Source organism: Brassica rapa, chromosome A02, assembly GCF_000309985.2.
Source record: "Brassica rapa cultivar Chiifu-401-42 chromosome A02, CAAS_Brap_v3.01, whole genome shotgun sequence".
In the NCBI taxonomy this organism is placed as follows: Eukaryota; Viridiplantae; Streptophyta; class Magnoliopsida; order Brassicales; family Brassicaceae; genus Brassica; species Brassica rapa.
The window spans coordinates 31,357,466-31,379,753 of record NC_024796.2 but is presented as its reverse complement, the minus strand read 5'-3'; the positions used below and the strand labels follow the sequence as shown (position 1 = coordinate 31,379,753).

The 22,288-nt window shown below is 30.4% G+C and overlaps 2 protein-coding genes and 1 pseudogene across 2 annotated transcripts; 1 reads left to right on the top strand and 2 right to left on the bottom strand.

Moving 5' to 3' along the window:
* The first annotated feature begins 1,406 nt into the window (after window positions 1–1,406).
* LOC103855344 lies at window positions 1,407–2,910 on the top strand. The gene has a single exon (XM_009132312.3). It carries the CDS (start codon window positions 2,228–2,230, stop codon window positions 2,681–2,683), a length of 456 nt encoding a protein of 151 aa, XP_009130560.1. The 5' UTR covers window positions 1,407–2,227; the 3' UTR covers window positions 2,684–2,910.
* A 133-nt stretch (window positions 2,911–3,043) lies between these two features.
* LOC103855345 lies at window positions 3,044–5,102 on the bottom strand (annotated as a pseudogene).
* A 14,692-nt stretch (window positions 5,103–19,794) lies between these two features.
* LOC108870825 lies at window positions 19,795–21,072 on the bottom strand. The gene has a single exon (XM_018656576.2). It carries the CDS (start codon window positions 20,262–20,264, stop codon window positions 19,965–19,967), a length of 300 nt encoding a protein of 99 aa, XP_018512092.1. The 5' UTR covers window positions 20,265–21,072; the 3' UTR covers window positions 19,795–19,964.
* Window positions 21,073–22,288: the final 1,216 nt, after the last annotated feature.

The window sequence follows — 22,288 nt, the reverse complement described above, 5'->3', positions numbered from 1 at the left end:
GTAATCTCTAACCAGGTTACTGTGAATTATTCCCTCCTTTTCAAAATTATATATATTCTACAAAAAACTTGTTTTGAATTTCAGTGTATATTTACTAACTAATAATGGTAATTGTAAATTTTGAGAAAAATTATCGGTGTTTATTAAATTTTGATTTGCTAAAAAATTGTGGAAACTAATTAATCATAAGTAATACATTTATAATCAATATTTAAAATGTTTTGAAAAATCTTCAAAACATACATCTTTTTGAAACAAATAGAATATTATTTATGCTTTTTAAATAGAGTGGTAATTTTAATTACGGTTTACTAACACGAAAAATCACTTCAAAATAAAATTATTATTGTTTTATAATTTATAAGTTTACAGTCGAACCATTTTGATAATCAATGAATTAGTTGGTTTGCCTTTTGATATATTTATATGAAATTAGTTTAATATACTGGCGAATAACAAGTGGAAATTAGGTTTTATAAATTCGTATAAATAATGTAGTCTAATCAGCTTGCTCCTTATGGACCTTACTTACCCTGTATTTAATGTGCATGGGTGTGAACATTAAACAAAACAGTGTTTAACTTATAAATAAAACATTATTGGTCTGTGCTTGGTCTTAAATCTCGAAACATGAAAGAACACAGACAACTTCATTGGCGTGGGACAGCACATAACAATGCAGATTTCAGAGAGATTCTCTCTTAAGTTTTAAACCTCTAGAACTAGTATATATATATATATATATATATATGAATAATGAAATTATGTAAACTTCTCGGGGACAATTCTATTTTATATCTAGAGATATCGGATTCATACAGAAACGTACACTACAGATCTTGCATACACTCATCACAAATTCAAAGATATTCTTACAGTAGATTCTACAAGCGTGTGTGTTAGTACAATCTATCACATGCTCTGAAGCATGTTAAATTCCATCTTACGGATTATAGATCAATTAACGAAAAGTATTAAATATATATTATGCAACAGTAAAAATGTTTTTAAAAATTACCAAATAAAGATCATTTCAAAATCGGGACAAAAACATGGCCTCGTGCTTTAGAAAGGAATTTTGAAAGCAATTTTGTACTATTGTCCAATTTCACATCATGTAATAACTATTGTAGGTCTTATATATGGATGTCACCGCGTGGGAGATCAATATCCACTAAGATCTGACGAGCAATTGTTTTATTATTCAATAAAATGTCTATCGAGACAAGTTCTACTACTGTACGTACGTGGAAACAATGATGTATCAGCGCCAGAGTATCAACTTTATTAAACAAAGATTGCCATCCGCTAGTATTGTATCGGTGGAGACGTGGGTGATTTCAGTCTCACACAAACCATACGGAATATATATTTGTTTGTGTATATAGTAAGGTTGAGCTATTTTTCTGTTCAGAAAGTATCGATCGAGCGGTAGGGCAAATATCTATTTAGTTACCTTTTGGTCCAAAACTACCAAATATAGCCAAGGAATTGGTTACTTTTGATGGCATGCAGATCGATTTATAAATAAATATTGAACGTTCATAAATATATAAACAGAAAGCAATATGTCCGAAGTAAGAAAAGCATTATTGAGACACTCGATAATTTATACGTGCTCATTAATGCACTCATGCAAAAAATAAAGTAGTAATAAAAAAAGATCAATTTTTGAACTATTAATTCTTAGAAAAAAGAAAACAATATCACGTACGGTAGGTGACTCTTGTATCTACTAAAAGGGCCAAAAGAATCTGGGGCCAACTCTATCATGCTGGTCCACTGGTCCCTATTGTCTTAACGTGAGATCTAACCCACCGGCGACGCGAAACCTCCAAGGCCAACTCAATCTTGTCTGCTAGCCGGCCATGCCTCTGTCTCCCGCCGATCCTTCAGTTCACCACCTAAGTTCCTTCCTCTCTCAATCTTCGCCACGTTGATTTCTCCTACTTTCCCGAACTACCCTTAGCGTGATGGTCTGTTTAAATAATTCGGGAAATAATAACCAAACCTTGAGCTGTCATGTTCCCTTGTTATTATTACACGACAAGTCAGACGTGTACTTTAGATTCTTGAGGCTATTTTCTTCTTCCTCGATTGTTCTTATATATAAACTCGTCACAAGGTCGTCTGATCTTTCAATTCACAAATCACAAACAACAACAACTTGGTACGTATACTCTACATACACAAACATCAAACTCACGAGAGATATAAACAAAGAAAAATGGGTGCATGCGTTTCACGTGAATGTATGAGGGGAGATTCGGCGAAGCTAATATTGCTGGACGGGACATTAGAAGAGTTCTCGTATCCGGTCAAAGTTTGGCAGATCTTGCAGAAATACCCGACGAGTTTCGTATGTAACTCAGACGAAATGGACTTCGACGATACAGTTTCAGCAGTCTCTGGCAACGAAGAGCTCCGATTGGGGCAACTTTACTTCGTTTTACCGCTGACGTGGCTCAGTCATCCCCTAAGGGCGGAGGAAATGGCGACGCTGGCTGTTAAAGCAAGCTCCGCGTTGACCAAGAGCGGCGGAGTCAGTTGCGCTGACTCCATTTGGGAAATAAATTACCAATCCAAAAAAATCGCCCGAGCGAAGACAAATGGCGGTGGTGGAAGAGGCTGTGGCAAAGGGAAGAGGAGATTTACGGCGAATTTGAGCAGCATCGCCGAGTAGGGTCAACTTAGTGGAGCAAACCATAAAAATAAATCGACCGACGTAGAAACTGTAGTTAGAGACGTTTGACTTTTTTCTAATGGAGAAAAACAAAATGATCCATTACTTTTGGATTTTTTTTTCTATATTTGGTTGCTTAGAATTTGAGAAATGGACACGAGGAGGAGGATGATATATATATTATAGTGATGTGATTCCAATCTTGAATCTAATGCAATTTTTCCGAAGGCAAGTTAATCATCTAACACGTACATAAATGTTCGACGTCTAACAAGTTTATGAATCTCTCTAATAATTAACCGGCATGATCGAACAAGCTGGCGTTTACATACCATCAAAATTAATTAATACGAATAAATTTCATTTGGCAGCTTCTCTAAGAATAAGATATCTGAATGTAAAGCTGGGAGGGTTCCAATCAATGGCCTTGCGTGATTTACTACGACATCCCTTAAGACATTGTATTGAAGATTCCGGTATGCTTCGGTTAAGTTCATTCGACGTTTCTAGCTCTTGCTTGATTCTTTTTGGTGTATATACACGAACCTATTTTAAACAAAACAACAATCCAAGAAGCACATACTTCAGCGCTTTTTTTGGGCAATTATTCAAAAGGGTTTCAATGATTCTCTTAAAGATTAAGGGGAATACCGGGGGATCGGAGTGGGTGCCGGAGGTAAGTGAAAAATGTAGAAGATGGTTGATTGCGTAAGCTGCTAATCTTTCATCTCCTCCTGCTTTGAACTTCTTTGAAGCAAATAGCAGTTATTAAGAGAAAAATATGAAAACATAAAACAGTCTTTTTTACTCAAGTAAGCTTTGTGCTCTTTGAAGCCAACGTTTCATAATTTATTCTCAAAGTTACCTGACCAGGATGAGACATTTTGCATCCAAGAATTGAGCTCTGTGTTGCTTCCGCGCTAATTGTGTGTCCCACCAAAGTTATATGCCGCCTGGGAGAAATACAAGAAAATTTCAAGACATATAATACGAAAGGATGGTTCATGCAAAGAGATGTTGGTTACGTTGAGTAGCAATAGCAATCTCTTCACAGTGTTCTGTGGAGTCCCATAAGCTAAATAAGCCTATAAGACGTTGATATAAATTGCTAAGCGCCGGAAAAAACCCGAGATTGATTGGTTCAAAGAAAGAAAGTTTACATGCATCACCAAGTGCATTGTGCACATTTATCCAGAAGGCCAGCTTCTCCTCATGTTTCAACTTACTTGGATCCACTTCCTCCAATCTACTGATAAGTGTCCTGCAAGTATTTTAAACATTTCAAGATCCCCTAATTCACCTTCTACCCTCATCATTCATCATGTTAATCTCAAAGCGACTCACTTAAAGTAATGCAGAAGATCTGCGACCTAGCTCATTGGCCTTTTTGGAGTCTCTGTGAATGCAAAGCACTTCAACTATGTTGCTGCATTGTCCACTGAAGTCCTTCTCTCCTTCTACATGGAATGAGTTATCCAAAGAGGAGCTGTTTCCCAATCCAGGGCTCGATGTATCGTACTGGTCAGAGGGAGAAAATGCACTCGATGATAAGGACGAGTTTGGAGATGATGAAAGTCTGTGATTTACACTTGACCATTCCTTCAGACAACTTGTTTGGTGTCTCTGGAATTAATATGATCTGAGATTCGCGTGCCAAGATGTTCAGCTAGACTGATTAGATTCTCTCCATTGTGCACGTGCATCGGTTGGGAGTGGCATGAGCGGATAGCTTTACTCCAAGAATCTTCTGGAGAAGCTTTTATACTCTCAAATGTTGAACGCTGGGAGTGGCTACGGTGAAAACAGGGTCCACTCTGTCTCTGCCATCATCAAGAAGAGGATCTGTTGTACAAGGTTCTTCACAAAAATCTAGACGCCTTGTAGGGGTTGTAAGTACAGAAGGAGACTTCGGCTTCTTGCTCTCTGAATTTGGGGTTATTTGTTGGTCAAAGGCTTTTCGATATAATGAAAGAAGATAGTGCTCCAAATGTACAACTTCCATCTCAAGAAGCGCAATTTCTTTGATCAAGTCAGTAGCTTGCTGAACAAGAAAGTAAAAACAGTAAGGTTTCTTTAGTTCCACGGAACTCGTTTCTGTACAGTTTTGGAAAATGAAAGTGACAGACCATGGGCATGGGAATGTCGTTTGTTTCAGTCAGCATGTAAGAAGAAGCTGTTCCATAACCTAGCGCCTTCTCTATAATGCACAGCGAACCTTAAACTGATCTTCTAATCTTGTCTCCAGCTGATCAACCTGTGAACAAGGTGATTGAGCCCTAATCCACGAAACAAGAACGTGAAAACCTAGTAAAAAAGAATAAAAAAACGTACACCTTACCTCATGCTTCAGAGAAGTTTCAGTGTTTGAATGATAGTGATTATGCTTCGCTCCTCTGCTTGATTCATTTGAACGACCCATGTCCTAAACCAAGTTAGACAAAAATTCATAAACATTTGTGTAAAGGCAAAGAAACAGAAAGATAAATCCAAAGAATCATGTCAAACTAATATCCCCACTTTTTTTTATCACATATCTTTTACATTGTTTGGAAAAAAGAAGGATGATCGTACTCACTAGCTTGGTGCGTTGAGAGGCTTCAAAAGAAGTATTGGAAAAAGGTTCATCTCTTTTCTTTTCTGGAAAGCTGGCGCTGTGCATTAAAGAGTGAACAATTCAGAGTAATCAGTGGGAAACTACTAGGATTGTTGTAGAGCATCGTGTAGGGATCTCCAAATAAAAACTTTGACTATCTCCAATGTTTTTACATTCCAGACATTCGCTAGCCAGTCAGGAGCAGCAACTTGATTTGTGGGAGCTTCAGCGGTGCGAGCTTCCAATTGAATCAGGTAACCTGATCTAGTTGAATACTCTCCCGTAGTATTTTTCAGCGATATGAGTTCATCTGCTGCTTTCATCCTGCTAGGTTGAATCCCTGGGATTTGGTCCTTATGGAAAGGTAGAGTAAGCTTGATTTTTGCTAAGTCCCATTCCTTTGTCTCTGGCAGGAGCAGGTCCGAGACCTTTAGCGATTGAAGAGCCTCTGGGGCCGGGCCCATTGGTCTGAACTGTTCACAGTGTGAGAGCCATGGGTCATCCCAGACATTAATCTCCTCTCCTGTTCCGACCATCTAGCCTAGTTGCATCACCAGGAGGTCTCTACCAATCTCCTAAACTAACATATTACTAGACCTTGACCTGCACGCCAGCGCGGATATAAATTTTCGATTTTTGGTTATTTATTTAACTAAATGATGTTACGGTGGCGATATTTCAGGAGAATTAATAATATGTAGTTGTTTGAGTTATTAATAATATGTTTTCTTTTTTTGTAGTTTGTCTCAGTTATTTTAAGAAAACAATGAATATGTGGAAAAAAACAATCATTTTTAAGGTAAGACTAATTTAATTCTCAATGGCATTTGACTGTAAATATTGTTGAATTTTTAGGGTTATTCTCTAAGTGTACTTCTGTTTTAATAAAGTAGATGATGGTCAAAGAGGCTTGAAATCTTTGTTGTCTATGTTTTTTTAGAAATAGCGATTTTATAATGGTTAGTCTACTAATTTAGGGATTATATGAAGTTTTACAAGATTAATTGATAAAAAAACTTAGGAAGATGTTTATGTACCATGAAAAATAGTGTAAAATACATTAATACAAATGTAGAATGTGGTTAGAAATTTCAAAACAACACTAAAAAGTATAAGCTTCATTATATAGAGCGTTTAACGTAACACTCAATATATTCATAGTGATACATAGATTTGGACAAAAATTCAAAAAATATGACAATATTTTTTTATGGATAGTTCATCCTACACTAACATATGATGATGTTCAAAGAGGTTTTGAACAATTTGTTTGTCTCTCTTTCCCAAGATAATAGTGATTTTACAATGGTTATTTTATTGATTTATGGAGTATTATGAAGTTTTACTAAATTAATTGATAAAAAAATAGAATGATCTCATATATCATGAAGAGAGTTTAACATACATTAATACAAATTAAAAATGTCATTAGAAAATTTAACACAACAATAAAAAGTATAAGCTTCAGTATATAGAGCGTTTAATGTAAAACTAAATATTTTCGTAGGGGTAAACACATAAATTTTGAGAAAAATTTAAAAAATATAACAATATTGTTTTAATGCATAGTTGCCTCCTGCACTAATATATGATGATTGTCAAAGATGTTTTAAACCTTTGTTGTCTCTGTTTCTCTAGAAAATAGTGATTTTATAGTGGTTATTCCACTGATTTAGGAAGTATATGAAGTTTTACTAAATTAATTGACTAAAAAATTTGAACGATGCTCATGTACCATGAAAGAGAGTTTAGCATAAATTAATAAAAATTTAGAATGTGGATAGAAAATTTATAGCAACACTAAAGATTATTGGCTTCAGTATATAAAGTACTTACCAAAAACTCAATGTTCTCGTATGGGTTAACACATAGATTTTGAGAAAAATTTAAAAATATAACAATATTGTTTTAATGCATAGTGGCCTCATGTACTAACATACTAGGTGATAATCCGCGCCCTGTGCGGAATGAGTAGATTTAAAGAGATTATTAATTTGAATTAATATATATTATAAAGGTACATTGCATAGAAACAATGGTAAATATTGTAAAATAAAAGTATAGAAATTAATCCTATTTTTTTCTAAACTTGTTTATATTTTAGTATATTTTCCTATAGGTAGTGTAAGAGAGACGATAAGAGTTATAAGAGTAAGCAAAAAATAATATACAATCATTTATGAAGTAAAGATACGACGAAACATAAGCAATAAAGTAATAAAACCCTTCAGATACGAAATATAATAAAAATAATTAAAATAACACAACAATAAAAAGTATAAGTTTCAGTATATAGAGCGTTTAACATAAAACTCAATATTTTCGTAAGGATAAACACATAGATTTTGAAAAAAATTCAAAAAATATAGAAATATTGTTTTAATGCATAGTTGTCTACTGCACTAATATATGATGATGGTCAAAGAGGTTTGAAACATTTGTTATTTCTGTCTCTCTAGAGAATAGCGATTTTGTAGTGGTTAGTTCACTGATTTAGAGAGTATATGAAGTTCTACTAAACTAACTGATTAAACATTTTGAACGATGCTCATGTACCATCAAAGAGAACTTAGCATAAATTAATACAAATATTAAATGTGGTTATAAATTTTAAAACAACACTAAATATTATAGGCTTCGGCGTATGATGCATTTACAAAAAATTCAATATATTCGTAGGGGTTAACACATAGATTTTTTAAAAAAATCAAAAATATAACAATATTTTTTTAATGCATAGTTGCCTCATATATTAATATATGATGATGATCAAAGAAGTTTGAAACTTTTGTTATCTCCATTTCTCTAGATAATAGCAATTTTGTAATGGTTAGTCCACTAATTTAGGGAGTATATGAAGTTTTACTAAATTAATTTATAAAAGAATTGAACGATGCTCTTGTACTCTGAAAGAAAGTTTAGCATACATTAATACAAATGTAGAATGTGGTTATAAATTTTAAAACAACACATTTATGTTTTAGTATATAAAGCATTTACCAAAAACTCAATATTTTCGTTGGGGTTGTTGATACATATATTTTGAGAAAATTTCAAAATATACGACAATATTTTTTTTATGCATAGCTGCATTCTGTACTAACATATGTGATGTTCAAAGAGGTTTGTAGCCTTTGTTGTCTCCGTTTTTGAAGAAAATAGTGACTTTATAATGGTTATTCCACTAATTTTGGGAGTATTTCAAAGTTTAACTAAATTATTTGATTAAAAAATTATAATGATTCCAATATACCATGAAATAGAGCTAAACATACGTTAATACAAATGGAGAATGTAGTTAGAAATTTTAAAGCAACACTAAAAAGTATAGATTTCAGTATATACAACGTTTAACGTAAAACTAAATATTTCGTATGGGTTTATACATGGATTTTAAAAAAAATCAAAAATATAACAATATCGTTTTAATGCATAGTTTCATCCTAAACTAACATATTATGATGGTCAAAGAGGCTTGAAATCTTTGTTATTTATGTTTTTTTTAGAAAATTAAGATTTTATACTGGTTAGTCTACTAATTTAGGGATTATATAAACTTTTACTAAATTAATTGATATAAAATTAGAAAGACGCCCATGTACCATAAAGAGTGTTTAAAGTACATTAATAAAAATTTAGAATGTGGTTAGAAATTTTAAAACAACACTAAAAAGGATAAGCTTCATTATATAGAGCGTTTAACATAAAACTCAATATATTCATAGCAATACATAGATTTGGATAAAAATTTAAAACAATATGACAATATTTTTATTATGGATAGTTCAGCCTACACTAACAGCTGATGATGTTCAAAGAGATTTGTAACTTTTTTTGTCTCTGTTTCCCAAGATAATAGCGATTTTATAATGGTTATTTTACTGATTTAGGGAGTATTATGACGTTTTACTAAATTAATTTATAAAAACTTAGAATGATCCCATATATCATGAAAGAGAGTTTAAGATACATTAATACAAATTTAAAATGTCATTAAAAAATTTAACACAACAATAAAAAGTATAAGCTTCAGTATATAGAGCGTTTAACGTAAAACTCAATATTTTTGTAAGGGTAAACATATAGATTTTTGAGAAAAATTCAAAAAATATAACAATATTGTTTTAATGAGTAGTTGTCTGCTGCACTAATATATGATGATGGTCAAAGAGGTTTGGAACCTTTGTTATCTCCGTCTCTCTAGAGAATAGCGATTTTGTAGTGATTAGTTCACTAATTTAGGGAGTATATGAAGTTCTACTAAAATAATTGATTAAACATTTTCAACGATGCTCATGTATCATCAAAGAGAACTTAGAATAAATTAATACAAATATAGAATGTGGCTTTAAATTTTAAAACTACACTAAAGATTATAGGCTTTGCATATGAAGCATTTACCAAAAATTCAATGTATTCGTAGGGGTTAACACATAGATTTTCAAAAAAAAATCAAAAAATATAACAATATTGTTTAATGTATAGTTGCCTCCTGTATTAATATACGATGATGGTCAAAGAGGTTTGAAACCTTTTTGTCTATGTTTCTCTGGAGAATAGCGATTTTACAGTGGTTAGTCCACTGATTTATGGAGTATATGAAGTTTAAATAAATTAATTGATTAAAAAATTTGAACGATACTCATGTACCATGAAAGAGAGTTTAGCATAAATTAATACAAATTTAGAATGTGGTTAGAAATTTTAAAACAATACTAAGGATTATAGGCTTCAGTATATAAAACATTTACCAAAAACTCAACGTTTTCTTAAGGGTTAACACATAGATTTAAAAAAAAAAAATCAAAATATAACAATATTACTTTAATGCATAGTTGCCTAATGTACTAATATATGATGATGATCAAAAAGGTTTGGAACCTTTTTTATCTCCATTTCTCTAGACAATAGCAATTTTTTAATGGTTAGTCCACTAATTTACGGAGAATATGAAGTTTTATTAAATTAATTTATTAAAAAAATTGAACGATGCTCATGTACTTTGAAAGAAAGTTTAGCATACATTAATACAAATGTAGAATGTGGCTACAATTTTAAAACAACACTAAAGATTATATGCTTCAGTATGTAAAGCATTTACCAAAAGCTCAGAATTTTTCGTAAGGTTTAACATATAGATTTTGAGAAAATTTCCTAAATAATATGACAGTATTGTTTCAACGCATAGTTATATTCTGCACTAACATATGATGATGTTCAAAGAGGTTTGGAGTCTTTGTTGTCTCTGTTTTTGAAGAAAATGGTTACTTTATAGTGGTTATTTCAAAAAGTTAGGGATTATTTTGAAGTTTTACTAAATTATTTGATTAAAAAATTATAATGATTCTCATATACCATGAAAGAGAACTATACATTAATACAAATGTGGAATGTAGTTATAAATTTTAAAACAACACTAAAAATTTTGATTTCAGTATATAGAGCGTTTAACATAAAACTAAATATTTCGTATTGGTTTATACATTGATTTTGAAAAAAATCAAAAATATAGCAATATCGTTTTAATACATAGTTTCATCCTAAACTAACATATTATGATGGTCAAAGAGGCTTGAAATCTTTGTTTTCTACATATCTTTAGAAAATAGCGATTTTATAATGGTTAATCCACTTATTTAGGGATTATATGAAGTTTTACTAGATTAATTGATAAAAAAATTAGAAAGATGTCCATGTACCATGAAAGAGAGTTTAAAATACATTAATACAAATGTAGAATGTGGTCAGAAATTTTAAAACAACACTAAAAAGTATAAGCTTCATTATATAGAGCGTTTAACGTAAAACTCAATATATTCATAGCGATACATAGATTTGGATAAAAATTCAAAAAATATGACAATATTATTTTCAAGGATACTTCATCCTACACTAACATATGATGATGTTAAAAGAGGTTTGAAACCTTTTTTGTCTCTGTTTCCCAAGATAATAGCGATTTTATAATGGTTATTTTACTGATTTAGAGAGTATTATGAAGTTTTACAAAAATTAGAATGATCCCATATATCACGAAAGAGAGTTTAACATACATTAATACAAATTTAAAATGCATTAGAAAATTTAGCACAACAGTAAAAAGTATAAGCTTCAGTTTATAGAGCGTTTAACGTAAAACTCAAAATTTTCGTAAAGGTAAGTAAGCACATAGATTTTGAGAAAAAACTCAAAAAATACAACAATATTATTTTAATGCATATTTGCCTCCTTCACTAATATATGATGATGATCAAAGAGGTTTGACACATTTGTTGTCTCCGTTTCTCTAGAGAATAGCGATTTTGTAGTGGTTAGTCCATTGATTTAGGAAGTATATGAAGTTTTACTAAATTAATTGATCAAAAAGTTTGAACGATGCTCATGTGCCATGAAAGATAATTTAGCATAAATTAATACAAATTTAGAATGTGGTTAGAAATTTGAAAACAACACTAAAGATTATAGGCTTCCGTATATAAAGCATTTACCAAAAACTCAATATTTTTGTAGGGGTTGACAGATAGATTATGAGAAAATTTTAAACAAATATAACAATATTGTTTTAACGCATAGTTGCATCTTGCAGTAACAATGGTCAAAGAAGTTTGAAACCTTTTTTTGTCTCTGTATCCCAAGATAATAGCGATTTTATAATGGTTATTCCACTGATTTAGGGAGTATTATGAAATTTTACTAAATTAATTGATAAAAAATTAGAATAATCCCATATCATGAAAGATTGTTTAACATACATTAATATAGATTTAAAATGTCATTAGAAAATTTATCACAACAATAAAAAGTATAAGCTTTAGTATTAGAAAAACTCAATATTTTTCGTAGGGGTAAACACATAGATTTTGAGAAAAATTCAAAAAATATAACAATATTTTTTTAATGCATATTTGTCTGCTGCACTAATATATGATAATGGTCAAAGAGGTTTGGGACCTTTGTTGTCTCCTTTTTTCTAGAGAATAGCGATTTTATAGTGGTTAGTCCACTGATTTAGGGAGTATATGAAGTTTTACTAAATTAATTTACTAAAAACTTTGAACGATGCTTATGTACCATGAAAGAGAGTTTAGCATAAATTAATACAAATTTAGAATGTGGTTAAAAATTTTATAATAACACTAATGATTATAGACTTCAGTATATAAAGCATTTACCAAAAACTCAATGTATTCATAGTGATACATAGATTTGGACAAAAATTCAAAAAATATGACAATATTTTTTTTAAGGATAGTCATCCTACACTAACATATGATAATGTTCAAAGAGGTTTAGATTCTTTTTTTTGTCTCTCTTTCCCAAGATAATAGTGATTTTACAATGGTTATTTTACTGATTTATGGAGTATTATGAAGTTTTACTAAATTAATTGATAAAAAAATTAGAATGATCTCATATATCATGAAAGAGAGTTGAACATACATTAATACAAATTTAAAATGTCATTAGAAAATTTAACACAACAATAAAAGTATAAGATTCAGTATATAGAGCGTTTAACGTAAAACTCAATATTTTCGTAGGGGTAAACACATAGATTTTGAGAAAAAAAATCAAAAAATATAACAATATTATTTTAATGCATAGTTGCCTCCTGTACTAATATATGATGATTGTCAAAGAGGTTTTGAACCTTTGTTGTCTCCGTTTCTCTAGAAAATAGCGATTTTATAGTGATTATTCTACTGATTTAGGGAGTATATGAAGTTTTACTAAATTAATTGACTAAAAAATTTGAACAATTCTCATGTACCATGAAAGAGAGTTTAGCATAAATTAATAAAAATTGAGAATGTGGTTGGAAATTTTATAGCAACACTAAAGATTATAGGTTTCAATATATAAATCACTTACCAAAAACTCAATATTTTTGTTAGGGTTAACACATAGATTTGGAGAAAAAGTCAAAAAATTCAAAAAATATAACAATACTGCGTTAATGCATAGTTGCATCATGTACTTATATATGATGATGATCAAAGAAGTTTTGAACCTTTGTTATCTCCATTTCTCTAGAAAATAGTGATTTTGTAATGGTTAGTCCACAAATTTAAGGAGTATATGAAATTTTACTAAATTAATTTATAAAAGAAATTGAACAATGCTCATGTACCCTGAAATAAAGTTTAGCATAAATTAATACTAATGTAGAATGTGGTTAGAAATTTTAAAACAACACTTAAAAGTTTAGATTTCAGTATATAGAGCATTTAACGTAAAACTAAATATTTCGTATGGGTTTATACATGGATTTAAAATATATATATATATAACAATATCTTTTTAATGCGTAGTTTCTTCCTAAAATATCAAATTATGATGGTCAAAGAGGCTTGAAATCTTTGGTCTCTATGTTTCTTTAGAAAAAAATAGTGATTTAATACTAGTTAGTCCACTAATTTGGGAATTATATAAAGTTTTACAAGATTAATTGATAAAAAATTAGATAGATGCCCATGTACCATAAAGAGTGTTTAAAGTATATTAATACAAATGAAGAATGTGGTTAGAAATTTTAAAACAATACTAGAAAGCCCATGTACCATAAAGAGTGTTTTAAAGTATATTAATACAAATGAAGAATGTGGTTAGAAATTTTAAAACAATACTAAAAAGTATAAGCTTCATTATATATAGCGTGTAATGTAAAACTCAATATATTCATAGCGATACATAGATTTGGATAAAAATTCAAAAAATATGACAATATTTTTTAAAGGATAGTTCATCATACGCTAACATATGATGATGTTTAAAGTGGTTTGAAATCTTTTTTGCCTTTGTCTCCCAAGATAATAGCGATTTTATAATGGTTATTTTACTAATTTAGAGAGTATTATGAAGTTTTATTAAATTAATTGATAAAAAATTAGAATGATCCCATATATCATGGAAGAGAGTTAACATTCATTAATACAAATTTAAAATGTCATTAGAAAATTTAACACAACAATAAAAAGTATAAGATTCAGTATGTAGAGCGTTTAACGTAAAACTCATTATTTTCGTAGTGGTAAACACATAGATTTTGAGAAAAATTAAAAAAATATAAAAATATTGTTTTAATGCATAGTTGTCTGCTGCACTAATATATGATGATGGTCGAAGAGGTTTGGAACCTTTTTGTCTCCATCTCCCTAGAGAATAACAATTTTGTAGTGGTTAGTTCACTGATTTAGGGAGTATATGAAGTTTTACTAAATTAATTGATTAAACATTTTGAACGATGCTTATGTGCCATCAAAAAGAACTTAGCATAAATTTAATACAAATATAGAATGTGGTTAGAAATTTTAAAACAACAGTAAAGGCTATAGGCTTCGGCATATGAAGCATTTACCAGAAATTCAATGTATTCGTAGGGGTTAACATATAGATTTTGAAAAAAAAATTCAAAAAATATAACAATATTGTTTTAATGCATAGTTGCTCCTGCACTAATATACGATGATGGCCAAAGAAGTTTAGAACTTTTTTGTCTTTGTTTCTCTAGAGAATAGCGATTTTGTAGTGGTTAGTCCACTGATTAAGGGAGTATATGAAGTTTTACTATATTAATTGATTTAAAAATTTGAACGATACTCATGTATCATGAAAGAGATTAGCATAAATTTATACAAATTTAGAATGTAGTTAGAAATTTAAAAACAACACTAAATATTATAGGCTTCAATATATAAAGCATTTACCAAAAACTCAATGTTTACGTAGGGCTTAACACATAGATTTCTTTAAAAAATTCAAAAATATAATATTGCTTTAATGCATAGTTTCCTCATGTACTAATATATGATGTTGATCAAAGAGGTTTGAAACCTTTGTTATCTCCATTTCTTTAGACAATAACGATTTTGTAATGGTTAGTCCACTAATTTAGGGAGTATATAAAGTTTTACTAAAATTAATTTATCAAAAAAATTGAAGGATGCTTATGTACCCTGAAAGAAAGTTTAGCATAAATTAATACAAATATAGAACGTGGTTATAAATTTTAAAACAACACCAAAGATTATATGCTTCAGTATATAAAGATTATGAAGTTTTACTAAATTAATTGATAAAAAATTACAATGATCCCATATATCATGGAAGAGAGTTTAACATACATTAATAAAAATTTAAAACATCATTTGAAAATTTAACACAACAATAAAAAAATATAAGCTTCAATTTATAGATCGTTTAATGTAAAACACAATATTTTCGTAAGGGTAAACACATAGATTTTGAGAAAAATTCAAAAATATAACAATATTATTTTAATACATAGTTGTCTGCTACATTAAAATATGATGATGGTCAAAGAGGTTAGGAACCTTTGTTGTGTCCGTTTCTCTAGAGAATAGTGATTTTGAAATGGTTAGTTCACTGATTTATGGAATATATGAAGTTCTACTAAATTAATTGATTAAAAATTTGAACGATGCTCATGAACTATGAAAGAGAGTTTAACATACATCAATACAAATTTAAAATGTCATTAGAAAATTTAACCCCACAATAAAAAGTATAAGCTTCAGTTTTTAGAGCGTTTATCGTAAAACTCAATGTTTTCGTAAGGGTTAACACATAGATTTTGAAAAAAATTCAAAAAATATGAAAATATTGTTTTATTGCATAGTTTCATTCTGCACTAACATATGATGATGTTCAAAGAGGTTTGGAGTCTTTGTTGTCTCCGTTTTTGAAGAAAATAGTGACTTTATAGTGGTTATTCCACCAATTTAAAGAGTATTTCGAAGTTTTACTAAATTGTTTGATTAAAAAATTATAACGATTCTCATATACCATGAGAGAGAGCTAAACATGCATTAATACAAATGTAAAATGTAGTTAAAAAATTTAAAACAACATTAAAAATTTAGATTTCAGTATATAGAACGTTTAACGTAAAACTAAATATTTCCTATGGGTTTATACATAAATTTTGAAAAAAAAAACAAAAAATATAACAATATCATTTAATGCATAGTTTCATCATAAACTAACATATTATGATGGTCAAAGAGGCTTGAAATCTTTGTTGTCTATGTTTCTTTAAAAAATAGCGATTTTTAATGGTTAATCCATTAATTTAGGGAATATATGAAGTTTTACTAGATTAATTGATACAAAATTAGAAAGATGTCCATGTACCATGAAAGAGAGTTTCAAATACATTAATGCAAATGTAGAATATGGTTAGAAATTTTAAAACAACACTAAAAAGTGTAAGCTTCATTATATAAAGCGTTTAACGTAAAACTCAATATATTCATACCGATACATAGATGTGGATAAAAATTTAAAAAATACGACAATATTTTTTTAAGGATAGTTCATCCTATGCTAACATATGATGATGTTTAAAGAGGTTTGGAACCTTTTTTATCTTTGTTTCCTAAGATAATAGCGATTTTATAATGGTTATTTTTACTGATTTAGAGAGTATTATGAAGTTTTACTAAATTAATTGATAAAAAATTAGAATGATCTCATATATAATGGAAGAGAGTTTAACATTCATTAATAGAAATTTAAACTGTCATTAGAAAATTTAACACAACAATAAAAAGTATAAGCTTCAGTTTATAGAGCATTTAACATAAAACTCAATATTTTCGTAAGGGTAAATACATAGATTTTGAGAAAAATTTAAAAAATATAACAATATTGTTTTAATGCATAGTTGTCTGCTTCACTAATATATGATGATGATAAAGGAGGTTTGGAACCTTTGTTGTCTCCGTTTCTCTAGAGAATAGCGATTTTGTAGTGGTTAGTTCACTGATATAGGGAGTATATGAAGTTGTACTAAATTAATTGATTAAAATTTTTGAACGATACTCATGTACCATGAAGGAGAGTTTAACATACATTAATACAAATTTAAAATGTCATTAGAAAATTTAACACCACAATAAAAAGTATAAGCTTCAGTTTATAGAGTGTTTAACGTAAAACTCAATGTTTTTGTAGGGGTTAACACATAGATTTTGAGAAAATTTCAAAAAAATATGACAATAGTGTTTTAATGCATAGTTGCATTCTGCACTAACATATGATGATGTACAAAGAGGGTTGAAGCATTTGTTGTCTCCGTTTTTGAAGAAAATAGTGACTTTGCAGTGGTTATTCCACCAATTTAGGGAGTATTTCGAAGTTTTACTAAATTGTTTGATTAAAAAATTATAACAATTCCCATATACTATGAAAGAGAGCTAAACATGCATTAATACAAATGTAGAATATAGTTATAAATTTTAAAACAATACTAAAAAGTTTAGATTTCAGTGTATAAAGCGTTTAATGTAAAACTAAATATTTCCTATGGATTTATACATAAATTTTGAAATAAATCAAAATATAACTATATCGTTTTAATGCATAGTTGCATCCTAAACTAACATATTATGATGGTCAAAGAGACTTGAAATCTTTGTTGTGTATGTTTCTTTTAAAAATAGCGATTTTTTAATGGTTAGTCCACTAATTTAGGGATTATATGAAGTTTTACTTGATTAATTGATACAAAGTTAGAAAGATGTCCATGTACCATGAAAGAGAGTTTCAAATACATTAATACAAATGTAGAATGCGGTTAGAAATTTTAAAACAACACTAAAAAGTATAAGCTTCATTATATAGAGCGTTTAACGTAAAACTCAATATATTCATAGCGATACATAGATATGGACAAAAATTCAAAAAATATGACAATATTTTTTTCTAATATATAATGATGTTTAAAGAGATTTGAAACTTTTTTGTCTTTGTTTTCCAAGATAATAACGATTTTATAATGATTATTTTACTGATTTAGAGAGTATTATGAAGTTTTACTAAATTAATTGATAAAAAATTAGAATGATCCCATATATCATGGTAGAGAGTTTAACATTCATTAATACATATTTAAAATGTCATTAGAAAATTTAACACAACAATAAAAAGTATAAGCTTCAGTTTATAGAGCGTTTAATATAAAACTCAATATTTTCTTAAGGGTAAACACATAGATTTGAGAAAAATTCAAAAAATATAACAATATTGTTTTAATGCATAGTTGTCTGCTGCACTAATATATGATGATGGTAAAAGAAGTTTGGAACCTTTGTTGTCTTCGTTTCTCTAGAGAATAGCGATTTTGTAGTGGTTAGTTCACTGATTTAGGAAGTATATGAAATTGTACTAAATTAATTGATTAAAAAATTTGAACGATGCTTATGTACCATGAAAGAGAGTTTAACATACATTAATACAAATTTAAAATGTCATTAGAAAATTTAACGCCACAATAAAAAGTATAAGCTTCAGTTTATAGAGCGTTTAATGTAAAACTCAATGTTTTCGTAGGGGTTAACACATCGATTTTGAGACAATAGTGTTTTAATGCATAGTTGCATTCTGCACTAACATATGATGATGTTCAAAGAGGTTTGGAGCCTTCTAAATTTGTATTAATTTACACTAAACTCTCTTTCATGGTACATGGACATTGTTCAATTTTTTTAGTCAATTAATTTAGTAAAACTTCACATACTCCCTAAATCAGTGGACGAATCACTATAAAATCGCTATTCTCTACAGAAACGGAGACAACAAAAGTTCCAAACCTTTTTGACCATCATCATATATTAATGCATGAATCAACTATGCATTAAAAATATATTGTTATATTTTTTGCACGCCGAGACATACAAAAATCATATAATGTCATTTTTCTTCTTCTTTTAAATGATTGAAGCTTCGAATGGTGACTGCAGTTTGAGCGGTGCGGGACAAGCAATTCAACTGCTCAAACTGCGGTGCGGTTTTAACAGTTATAAAAATGTATAGATATATAGTGTATGTAGAGATTTTGTTACTGTTAATTGAAGGGCGGGACAGGACGATGGTCACCATTCGAAGCCTGAATCTTATGTATGGTTACCAAAAAAATCATTATATAACGAAGGTGGAGCAAGATAGCGTTGAATGTGACGTGTCTCTTCATGTTCATGTAGCTTTATTTCCAGAAAAAACAAACAAATAACTAAAGCCATATGACCCAGTGACCTAATATTAAGAATCACTTTAGTTTCAAAAAAAAATATATATATATATATATTAAGAATCACTTTGATTACGCTTTATGTGGTCACTAATCGCGACGGAGACGGATCAACTAACCAGCAAATTTCTCTTTGTATCTCTTTTTGTTAATTTTTATTTGAAATAAAATTTGGCATTTTATCGTTGGAATATTCTTCTTGTTGTCGTATTCAATGATAATGTATATTGATGTATATACATTACACATGCGTCAACCCTAAGATCAAAACACACTGTTCAAGATTAAAGAATTCTATCAAAGACTCCTTCAGCCAATTCGACTGTGCCGGCGGCTTGCATGATATTTGACTAAAACATTTCATAATCTCTCATTACACGCTATCAATTATATTTAACAGGAACAGGAACAGGAACGTCTGTCATTTTCAAAAGTCTATGCAATTAAAAAAATAGAGAAAAATCGATATTCAATGTCAATGAAAACGAGACAACAGTGTGATATTCGAATAAAATTTAGTTAAAGTTTACACAAGGAGTTCGAATTTATTCCAAAAGCAAAGTGAAGATGGATTGAAATTACGATAGACAAAAGAAAGATAAAAAGAGGAGTGGGTAATCTTATACATATTAGAAGAATCAGACATGGAAGCAAGAGAACAAGAGGATGAGACAAGACTTGAGCGAGTTGCCAAATGAGTCACTTGTCTTCTTAAACTTGATCATCTTCTTGTTCTTGAACCACTTCCTCTGTTTCTTGGGAGACAAGTCTGCTTCCTCCTCGTAGCTTTTGAACGTGTAGCTTCTGAGATATTTCTGTCTGTTGGATTTGTAAACCTCTGGGCTTATGAATCTAACGTAATCTCCTGGTGACTGAAAAGGTTCGTCCTTGGCACTAATCTTCTCGGATCTCATGTTTTGAACATCTTTCATCATCATTTTTGTTAGGTAATGTATTCTTCTTTGTCGACTATCCTTGAAGAAGTTTTGTACCTTTTTATATATATCGTGGCCTGCTGAAAAAGAAAAAGAATATAAGGGGGTGTTAGTGGGACTTAGATTTCTATAGAGTTTGTTGATTTTAAAAGTTGAGAGATTTGTTAAATTTGGAAAGAGATGTAGAGAATTTTGTATATTGTGAAAATCTATGAAAATAAAGTAATGTAATGATTCTAAGAATTCAAGGTAAACATGTAGTATTCTCAAAATCTTAATTTGTGAGTTAAAAGGATAAGAATTCAACTTCCAATAACACTTACTTTAATAGATTTGTAGAATCATTAAAATCTAAACTTTTTGAATAACAAATGATTTTGTATAGAGTTATAGAATCATCAAACCAATAACAATAGATTTCAATGAGAAGATGAGAATCTATAAACCAATAACACTAGACTTAGAAATTTTAAGACTCATTATAAATCTCATCCCCACTAACACCCCCTAAACTGTCCTTTTGGAGATTTAATTAGTCACTGATTAATACGACTTTGTAGTTGGTACAGCGCGCAGGATAATTGTTTTAATTCCTTTTTTATTCACTTTTTTATTTCGAAATATTTTACACGTGTAGCTGTAAATGTGGTTTGAATCAGTTAGAGGGATATACGTCACTGGAATACTATAACGTAAAAATAGTCGGTGGACACAGAGATGTGGCCGAGGCACAATTAATTATTAATAGAGTACAAATTACAATAACTATTCGCATCTCGGTAATCTTCAATTATTTCGTTAAATTAACCTATTAGCCATTCGATTGTTCCTAGCCATGAAGGACCCTGAATCTGATCCCTGACAGAGAGAGACTAAGGAGTCTGTGGATAGAAGCGAAGAGAGGCAAATAGACTAGAGGTACTAATTGAGTTTGGTTACAAGAGGAAAGAATAGTCTCTGTGGTTTTTGGGCTTGTTGTTTGCAGCCCAAGGGAACGAAGTTTGTGATGATATGTTCTTGTTCTTGTGTGTCTTGAAGCTGCTGTGGTAACTGAATGAGAAGTGGACAGTCTCTCCCGTTCCAGACCCAGAAGTCTTGCTCTTATTTGAAGCTGGATTTCCTTTATAACAACTTGAGAAGGCTTGCTTAATGAATTATGAAATCAGGAATTTCGCTCCTTCCATAGAAAATAGATCACTGCTTGAAATATTAGGAGAACAAGAGGCTTCAGTTCTCTGCAAAGTGCCGAGGACCTCAGCCAAGCCTCCACATCTTCAAAGGAAAGCGGTGGGTTCATTTTCATCACCACACAACATACAACCTGGTGAAACCTGAATACCCCATGAGCTTAGACGATCTCTGAACGCAAGCCAAGCAATGAATGCATGCTTAGGGATTTTTTGTTTGAACCAGACCAGAGAAAACCAAGTCACCGGGCTTTCAATAGGATTTAGGAAATGCCAAACCTTGGAGGCAGAAAACCTATCTGGTGAATCATGAGGGGAGTTCTTCCAAAAATAGAAGTCAGGCTCTGAAGAATCCAGAGAAGGGAGCGGAGAAGGCATGCACGACCGTAGCAGAGCTAGAGTCGGATGTCTGCTGCGAGAAGCAATCCACCGTCCTTCATTTAACGCCTCAAAGACATAGGCAGAAAAGGAGATTCCTGAGGGTCCCGTTAGATGCAAAAGAGAACCCATCCCAGTCTAATCATCCAACCAGAAGAGTGCATTCCGGCCAGACATAACGGTGCAGGTTATAAATTGTCTTGCTGTGTCCCTATGATCCATTAAACTCCTCCAAATCCAACTTCCAAGATTAGTGAAATCATCAACCCAAAACAAACGCTCCTCCAAATTTCAGCTTCATTAGCCAGGTTCATCTTCATCTAGCCTGCTTCACTTGGGTTGTTTTGCTCTTTCAATTTCTTGTATCTTTCTTTCATCTTCTTCTTTTTTCCTTTATTTTGTGTTGTAAAGGTACTCTGAAAAGAAAAATCGTGAATAAATAAGTACTTATAAAAAAATAAA